General features: G+C 35.0%; 1 protein-coding gene across 1 annotated transcript; it reads right to left on the bottom strand.

Annotated features, from left to right (window-relative positions):
• Positions 1-942: 942 nt before the first annotated feature.
• LOC124840286 (coiled-coil domain-containing protein SCD2) lies at positions 943-9,305 on the bottom strand. The gene is made up of 17 exons (XM_047316320.2): positions 8,878-9,305; positions 8,617-8,792; positions 8,338-8,413; positions 8,167-8,208; positions 8,038-8,100; positions 7,526-7,575; positions 7,412-7,439; positions 7,162-7,236; positions 6,979-7,089; positions 6,834-6,894; positions 6,258-6,374; positions 5,990-6,114; positions 5,834-5,903; positions 2,774-2,815; positions 2,623-2,663; positions 2,170-2,296; positions 943-1,172 (listed from the first exon to the last, which is right to left on the bottom strand). Exons 1-17 carry the CDS (start codon positions 9,190-9,192, stop codon positions 1,063-1,065), a joined length of 1,629 nt encoding a protein of 542 aa, XP_047172276.1. The 5' UTR covers positions 9,193-9,305; the 3' UTR covers positions 943-1,062.
• Between the last annotated feature and the right edge of the window lie 733 nt (positions 9,306-10,038).

Genomic DNA, 10,038 nt, shown 5'->3' with positions numbered 1-10,038 from the left:
CATAATAAACAAGTGATATTGATTAGACAATTCTAACAACACATTAAACGACTTTATCAATGCATTAATTATATAAGTCTAACAATACACATTAAATCAGTTTATTCATACAATGATTTATATTCTTAACAAATCTACTCTACATGGTTATATGTTTATGTATATCTTTTATATAATTAGATAATCTTCTTTATATTTTTGTACGTGTATATGTATTTTTACAAAGTCTATTATTTATATTTTTAAATAAATATTGACATTCTAAAGCTAAAAATCATTTTTCATGTTGATTATATTTAAAACTTAATTATAAATTTATAAATAATTATTTATTTTTCACAATTTCTAAATCCTTTTTAATAAAGATATAAACAAACATCAACCCGCTACGCACGGAATTAAAACTAGTTTTGATAAACTAAAATGAAATCCCCAGCGTCGATGTATGCTTCTATAATAGGTTAAGAAAAGGAATGGAAGGTGGAGAAAAAGGAAAAATGGTTTATTACCCAACCATTAACCAACCAAGCTTTTCTTATACTAATTTGTATGTCTGAGGAGAAACATCTGGAAGCTCTTATAGATAGAAAAGCTTGTGCAGAAGGGGTGGGGGCAAGTGGTGGCAGTGGAGGAGATATGATATGTAAAGCATTCACTTGATGCTCTTTTCTTGGTTTGTTACGTGAACTGTCGGCTTTTAAGCCCTGTACTCTTGATTTTAGCAAGTGAAATAAGATATAATATTAGTTTCATGTTTACATCTTTCTTACCTTTCTGTCGTATTATTTTCTAATACCCTTCATCTATAGATGAGGTTTTCTTTGATTATTATTCTGACAGGTTATCACTGCTAATTATGCCATCAAAAGTGGAAAAGGAGAGCGATTACTTCATCCGTTCCTAAATTCAATCAGTCACAATAACAGTCACTATACCTGGAGCTAACAGAAAGAATAAACTCATTTAAACACAGTGGAAGGTGCACTCTCCAGAAGATTAAAATTCACAATTCATATGCATAAATCAGCAAATCTCTCAAGCAAATTAAGCACACATTTACAGTTAAGTCCACTTTCGTGCAATAGTTAATTCTTGATCAACCTCCTTTCTGGATGCTTCCCATAGTCGATGTTCAATCCCCAGTTTCCTCAGCTCCGAAAGTCCTTGCTCAACTGGAATTTGAAAAATCCACGTAAGTAATAGAGAGCTAATTTTCTCAATAATACTAAGCAAGTATTGATCCCTTAGCCAACATTGTCAATGGAGGAAAAATTAAAGCATATTTATTATGTGCTTACGTGGAGACTGACACAATAGGAGAAAAGGCTCGAAAAATAATTGGGTATAAAAAACAGAAGGCACGAGAAAGGAACAGTTAGCTATGTTTTCGGTTCATGGTATAAAAAACAGAAGACAATTGGAACTGCAATACATCAAAATTTCAAGCACAATGAAGCATTTTGATGTGTCCGAAATAAGCACGCTCCATTATAAACACGTAAACAAAGAAGACTCTCCCCCTACCTTGTCATTAACCAATCTAGACTCTAGGCCTACCAGCTGAGACTTGTTGCATGTAATGAGTGTAATTGAACATGTACCACGTGATTAGTAGCAAGGCATTGACTCAAGAAATATTTTACCGGTGACAATAACAGGACAATTTTCAACGAAACTATAGGAGAACAATTCAAATTTCCAAACTAATGTAAAGTGAGTGGAAATTTAGAGGTACATTGCAAAAGCTATTGGAATGTCCTTAACTCTTGGAGAACTTCACTACCATAAGGAGGGGTAAGTTAGTTGGATAAGTAAAACTCACTAGTGTCGTTAATGAACGAAGTCATGGTCCTTTTCTATAAAGGGTCATGTAAAGAAAGAAGATATCACCCAACCCGAAGATTGGGTCTTGTAATGAGAAGGGTACTCTGAAGTTAATCCACAAAACTTGCAATCTTACTTGAGATAATAAATACTTTTAAGATATTCCCGTTGATGAAGGCAAGAGCTGTTAGGCCATGTTAAATTGCTCTTTTGCTATTTCTAACAGTGATAATTTTCAATGTGCATGAACTTTTTCCCCTTCAGAAACCAAATAGTAAAATACTAGATTGAAACATCCACGTGCACTACATAGTAATTAATTAAAACAAAAATTCTAAACGCTACCATCAACAGCATCATGTGATGTAGGTGAATGCCCACTCCGACCAATCCAAAACTGAAGACGTTCTTTGGCTCTGTCCTCCTCTATACCATGAACCTTGGCTCTTCTCCAAAAATATGTCAGCCAAGCCTGTCCACGAAGAGTAAATTCACATAGAAGGCAGCATGTTTCACTAATACAAAGCACACATTTCTAGTAAAACAGAGAACCGTGAGAGTAAATGTCATCTTCACTGCTTACAGATCCAAACTAGATGCAAGCCACTAACATTATGAGGAGGTGAATAATTAAAAAGTACATGCTACAAAAATTAAAATCAAAGAATGGTGTAATCTAGAATCTAGAAAAGGATGCCTTCTCATAGCGAAGAAATAAAATACAGTGTAATATACAAACATTTCAAGAAGCTGATAATGTGATAAAGAGCATAAATAGTTCATAAGAGAACAGAATACCTCCTTGAAAAGAACATCTTCAGACTCCTCTGGACTTAATTCTACATAAAAACTAAGATATTTAGCATGGCTTTAACTTGTCATTTGCATTTTTGCACAAAAGGGGCAATGCGTAGCTATTTCAGCTAATAGTAGGGGGGAGAAAACTTACCAAAGGCTTCCATGAACTTAGGGTCCCCCGGTGATTTAATATCTGGCAATGGTAAAAAATGTACAGAATGTTATTAGTACATAAGAATGCCGGATTTTAATATGACAGATTTAATGTTTATAAATAGAATAAAAAGAAACTGCATTGTATTATAGGGGAAAAAAAAGCCAAAGTACAAGAATGATGAAATTAGCTATATATTCTAGAGAGACTCGGACAGAATGCATCTGATCCTAACAATCTGTAACAAAATTAGTTACAGAGGACGGTAGTCAAAACTTGACAGAAAAGAAAGGTTTATTTATAACAGGAGCAAAACTATACTCCAATACCCATAAGCTCTCAAGAAGTGAGAACTAAGAGAACATCAACAACGAGAATTCCCTTGACTAATGACTGAGACATAAACTGGTAACGGTTACCGCTAGAACACATTATTTCTGTCTGTGCCCCACACTACCTGGAAATAAACAAGGGTTGCTTACAATGGGTGTCTCTAGTACTACTTTCTTGCCAATTTCTATACCTTCACTAAACCCAAACACCCTCACCCTGAAATGGTACAGAACATGATGCTCTCTGGCTTTTTGTGCTTGGGGACTCTTAGTTCTTATTCTTTCTTAGAACATGGGTTTAGACCCAATTTAATCCTACAAAATTTACAAAGTGTGGGTTTCCCCCACGTATATATTGTATTTTGGTCCTATCTCTATCCAACGTGGAACTTGGGTTTTTCCCAATACACCCCGTCATGCCCAGCTCTATGGTACATGAATAGCATGGTGGATGACCATTTTTTAACGGATTAAGGAAGGATTCTAATACCATCTTAAAATGTGAATTTAGATCTTGAAATTTGCCCAATTTTCTCAACCAAGATATTTTGATTCCAAAAGCTTCAAACCTTATGGCCAACATAACAACCTTTTTTCCAATGATTGGAAATACGATGGAATTCAAAAAATTCATACAGCTGATGGCAATTACCTGCCTATCAATGCTGCCAGCGAGATTTCTTCTTTAACTAAAGTTTTTGTGCCTCCTGATCTTTCCACAAGCCCTATTTCTATTGGGAAATTGGTTGATTATAATTGCAATGCCCAGTTTTCTTCTTCTAGTTGTGTTATGCAGGATCAAGTATCCAGGAAAAAAATTATGAAGGGCCCTAAAATTGGATGACTATTTCCTATTCAATATCTTCGTCTACATGTTCTCCTTCTTTGCCTTTATTTTTTCTCTTACTCGTATTGATGTTCAACTTGGAAATAAAGAGTGGCATAAGAGTTAAGATCATCCAAATTCTAATAGCTAGGAATTCAGCCCCTGCAGTAGACCTTGCAACAACATTTGTTTCTTACTTCTCCAAGTCACCAAATTTCCACCCAAGAACAATCGATTCTCTAATCTAATTATGTAACTGGATTTTATTAGCAACTCCACAAGCTCCTTAATCTTTCTTTTGGTTATCCTTATTTCGTATTCATTATTTTCTTCTTGAATTCTTTTCTTTTATCCTAGCCCCAACTTTTGTAACCACTCTTCCTTGAATAGCCTACTCCTCACCATGATGTGCGGGATTTTTTCCTTAGAGGAAATCTTTACAACCTAGGCTTACAATGGTGTTGATTGGGTTGGTTGCCAAATTCTACTGCATGGTGGTGCATTTTTTTTGGGAGATGCATACTTCATGGGAATGTAAGAAACAAAATACAAATCTTCGACTGAACCTAGATATTTTGCTATGTCATCTACATGATCTGAGAATGTGGTCGCATAATCTTTTACTGCAGGTTTGGCTTTTTTTCTATCTGATCCTATTCTTTATGTTGATAATACAAGTTCCACTCAAGTTGCAACAAATCTCATGTTTCATAAATGCACCAAATATATAGAAATAGATTGTCATTATATAAGAGAAGCCTTAGCTAGCCAAGTTACCCCTCTTCCGTATATTTATGCAGCTCTTAAAGAGGTTGATATCTTAACCAACACTATGGCTAAACATTAGCTACTTTTTGGCAAATTGCGAAATTTCATACCCTTTATGTTGTGATAATTATTTTTAGTTAGAAATTACAATTGCACAACACAAATCTTTCTGTTAGGCTGTCATAGTCTTTAATTAAATGTTATATTTCAATAATTACTATATAATTAGATGTTACAGTTTCTTATTGATGTTGTGCTGTAAATATAAAGCTTTTACTGGCTACTTAACAAGAATGGTCTTAAGTTAGCAGCAGATCAATATTTTCCCAAATAGTATTCCTGATTTCTTTATGGTTCTTATGATTTTCTGAAACTCTAGTCATCCCAATTCTTGCACAAAGTTTTGCATGTTCCCGAATTGACTAGCAATCTTATCCATATACATTGGCTCACACAAAATTTCAATTGTGTATTGACCATTTTCCGTTTTCATTGTGTCTTCTAGGACCTTCTTGGGGGAAAGAAGATTGGACCTGCTAGAGAGCAGAGTAGGTGCTACTTCTTTTAGCGTATGAAGATTGATGGTGTACTTGGAAAATGGTGTTGTCTTCTAGTCAACAAGCAAACTCTGAAGCTTCACCATGCTAAGTCCTTATTTCTCCATTTCAAAAAAATCGGATAAGTCTTTTCACTATGATATTTGTCAATTTTCAAAACACCATAATGCAACATTTCCTCCTGGTCGCAATAAAAGTCATGCACTTTTGAACTTGTGCATTCTTATGTGTGGTGACCTATTAATGACTCTACACACGGGGCTATGTGGTGTGTGAGATCAATTGATGACTGTACTTGTGTGACATGGTTGTCTTTTGAAGAATAAATATAAGGTTTGTTGAATATTTGTCTATTTCCTCCCTCTTTTTAAAATCAATATGGAAAGTTTATTAAGAGTGTTCGATCTACTGATGATACAAAATATGTCAATCTAATGATATTCAAGAGCTAACTTGTGTTAATCTTTCAGCAAAATGTGTTTAGTGGTTTTTAAAATGCTTCTCTTCAATCTATCATTCAAGAGTTATGTAAGCACAAGATAACAAGAATAGTGATAGCAGTAACAATACATACCTGATACTAATTGTCGAGCAGAATTTGGACGCCGCTGTTGAGCTAATGCTTGCACAATTGCATCCTCAACCTTATAGAGAAAGGTAACAAAAATTACTAAGATGACTGAATTTCCCATAACAATATATTTAAGTCATGTAAAATATTTCTGAAAACCTTTAAAGAAGCAAGCTCTTTCAATCCCATTTCAACAGAAAGCATACTTTCGATATTTCCTTCGCCAGTAAGATCATTTAAGTCAGGAACAAGTTTGCTCCTCTTCTCGATTGCATCATCATCACCTGTTTAAAATCATAACAATCATCTCTGGAATTCACGTAATGAAAATCATCACTGTAAAGAAAATATATAACATAGAGCATAGATTTGCCCTACTATGCAGCAAACTAATATGAACTGTACAGTCCAAATCTTTATTTCATGCCTTTTTCCCAGCATTCCTCCTTTGCCTTTTGTCCAGCAGAAACAACGACCTCAAATGGAAGAGGGGCTAAGGATGACCAAAGTTCATACTTCGAAACTGCAACATCTGCACAGATGCCTATAACCATGGAAGAAGTTACACTACATGGAATTACTCACTTATCTAGATCAGCTGAATTCAAACTTGATATATAGACAAAGTATAGTTCTATATGCATGCAATCATACAAAAATTATAAAACTCATTAAAAGCTTCAGTAATGTATTCCAGTGCAGTTGAGATGTTTTTGCCTCTCACCAGAAGAAAAGCGAAAAAAGGACGATATAGCTTGGTTTATTTTGTAGCTACATACCAATGTGTTAACTTAACATCACTCTATTGATTAATGATAATACTAACATGCATAAATTCTGAAAGAACTATAATAAAGAGCTGTGAAAGCTTATTCAGGTTCTGTCAAAAGTGATTGACATATAGAACAAATTGATAATAAAATGACTCAATAGTCATGTCCACAAGAAATACAATAATGCTTCTCCCAAAAGAAAAGAAAAGTTAAAACAGACAGTAGCGTACCATATTTCGCAGCTAAACCCCAATAACGAGCAAGCCAACACCTCTTTAGAACAACTTCTTCCTGACAAGAAAGTAATTATATATAACAAGTTTTCTAAGTAATTCACAAATACCAATGAACTCCTACTACCGTGGAAATATGTACCATTTCTTTCTGAGTTAATATCATTCTTTGAGTCATTGATCGAAGAGCTTTTACTTCAGATTCAGCTCCATTAAGTTGTCTCACTGCAGCCTCAGTCTCAACTTTTGCATTCTGTTTCAGAAGAAAAAAATTAAACACATATAGCAGCCTGTGTTGAGAATGTTAAAAAAGTGGCATATTCACCTCAATTTCAGCCTGTAGAGATGTGATTTCCTTATCAACTCCATCCTTTGAGCCTTTGGCATTCTTAAGTGCAGCCTGTGAAATAAAAAGCTTTGCTGAAAGAATTCTTCACAAGGGGATTAAGCAAGAAATCGAATACCAAACTATTTTGCTAAACAATATCTTGATTCCCCTTGATGGTATAAATCAACTATGTTCAGAGTTTGTACAACATGCAACTCAAGAGTTCAATTTATTACCACCACACTACCTCTCTTTGACGCAATGCTGCTTCCTTTCTGCAATTCAGTAATAAGGGAATGTCATACACCGTACTAAGCGAATGAAAACCCATTTGCAACAGTTTTAACTTTAACTCACACACCTGCTCAAGAGTTTGGCTTCCAAAGATACACCTTCTCCGAGGGAAGCAACCTACAAAGTCAGATGAAAAATTATAAACTGCACATGAAAGAAATCTCGTTGACACATACGCTCATGTATAAACATAAATATCTAAGCCAAGTAATAAAATTTCAAAACTAAAAAGGAAAGTTCAATTAACTAGAGAGAAACTCTTAAAACATGGACTAAAGGTAGTTACTACTGGGCCTAAGGTCACATTCTTCCAGTAAAGCTTAGTAGATTACAATAACCAACTAGGTGCACAAATACAACCCAATCCAGCGTGGTAAAAATGGTGATTTATGCTAAACAATAAACAGAATCTGAAATCAAAAGCAACAGGGAATTCTTAATCAGAAGCAGTGTAATAAGCAAGTATGAATTAGGGACTCTTAATGTATCAACCAAGAACAAGGAGACAACAACTCAGAAGGCCATTATCAAGTGTGGAAACTAGAGTACTGTATACCAAAAATTAAAAAAAGCCAGCACCTGCTTCTCAAGCTCCCTAATTCTGGCCTCTGATTCCTTGCATCTCTCTTCCTCGAGTCTAAGCTGCATGGTAGAAACGCTTGAATACTTACGAATGATGTGAGTTCAAAACAAAGTCGACCGTAGTACCTTGTCTAGAATAATTTCATTCTCTTCCTGCAGCATATCAACCTGCAGGTAGAGCAGAGATTTGTTTAAGTGAATTTAGAAGGGCGTGGGCCTCAGAAATTAACACGTTGAATTCTGTTTCATTGAAAGTTAGAAACACGAAAAAAAAAATTGGAAAGAGAGGTAATTAACCTCATCGCGAAGTACAGAAGCCTCACGCTGATGTCCTGAATCTTTTGGTAGAACGAATCCAGTATCAAACGGAAACCTGTAAATTTAATGGAATCCCGAATTGTAATTGTAGTTTAGGGAGTGGACAGGCAGGCATTATTATACACATACACACTCACATAAAAGGAAGCGGCAGTATGAAAAAACAATGTGGAAAGGAGTACGCATTGTATGAATCTATTAGTTATAGAATAAGATATGACGTAAACGGGAAGAAATGCGAAGGGAATGAGAATTTACCTTTTATCTTTGGGCTTACTACTAAGGATGGGAGGGTCTAAGGAAGGAACAGGAGCTGGAGTCTTGAGGCTTAGCGGTGGTCTGTTAGTAGCAGGTGGAGTTGGTGCTGGTGCTGGTGCTGGTGCTGGTGCTGGTGCGCGAAGATACATTGATTCTTCCGGGAGGTTTCGAGGTACCTGATTAAGTTACGAGGTGAATAAGGAAAGGAAGTCAGTTAATGATGGATGGGATAAATGTGGAGTGGAATGGGAAGAATCGGACCGCGGCAGGAGATGGCGATCTGAGAGCGGCAGTGGACTTAGCAGAGTTCCTGGAGAGAGATAGAGGCGGGGGAGCAGTGTAGCGAAAACCTAGATCTTCGCCGTCGTCGTCGTCTTCATCGTCGTCGGCAGTCTGAGAAGCCATGACCTGAGCGAGGCGCTGAGCAGCGGCTTTGGCAGCAACATTCTGAGTCCTTTTGACGGTTGAAATTCCAGTTGCAGTGAGGGTGAGGGAGGAAGAACGAGAATGGCCATTACGTGAGTGTGATGGCGACGACATCACATTCCCAGATTCACTGCTCCATTTCCGCTCCATCTCTCTTTCCCCTTTACCCTTTGCAAATTGATGTCTGTTCACTCCTGGTTAGTCGGTCAGTACTTCTACTAGTACTGCTTCAATGTCAATGCTTGTCACTCACCATTTTGGTCCACTCTTTTCTTTTTCCTTTTAAAATTCAATAACCGTTACTAATTTTATATCATTTTCCTCCATTTCCTTATTACGTTATAATTATTCAACTAAAATTACACTAAAGATAATAAATTAACAATTCCTACTTTTAATTCCTCATTCGTTGAAGAAGAATGAGATAAAGATGATGCTCGATGTGTGTGTGTGTATATATATATATATATATATATATATATATATATATATATATATATATATATATATATATATATATATCGATTCACTTATTTTTAAAACAAAATGTTGAAAGACATAATTTGAATTTGAATTTATTTTATTTTAAATTTACTACTCAAGTTAATTTGATGATAGATACATTTAATTTGTATTAAGGAATCACTGACATATTTTCTTTATTGTATTTATGAAAATAAAAAGAATTATTTCCTTTATATTAATATGCATTTAATAATTAGCATCTATTTTCAATGTATCTATTTCATGTTTTTTTGAGGAAGAGAACTTTATTATATTTTTAGAAGAAATTATTGAGGTGTTGAAAAAAGAAAAAAATTCTTAAGATTCATCAATAAAATTAATTATGCTATAAATTTTGTATTGGTATTTTGTACAGGCTTTGTTCACATCTAAGATGAATTTGATACAGTGTGAAAGAGGAGATAGGAAAACTACCGTGGTGTTGTTTATTTTTAGGAATGTAGAAGTGAAAATAAATGAATTTAAAGTAAA

Source organism: Vigna umbellata, chromosome 8 (assembly GCF_029865625.1).
Source record: "Vigna umbellata cultivar VRB3 chromosome 8, Vumbellata_1.0, whole genome shotgun sequence".
NCBI classification, from domain to species: Eukaryota; Viridiplantae; Streptophyta; class Magnoliopsida; order Fabales; family Fabaceae; genus Vigna; species Vigna umbellata.
This window is presented reverse-complemented; position numbering and strand designations above follow the sequence as displayed.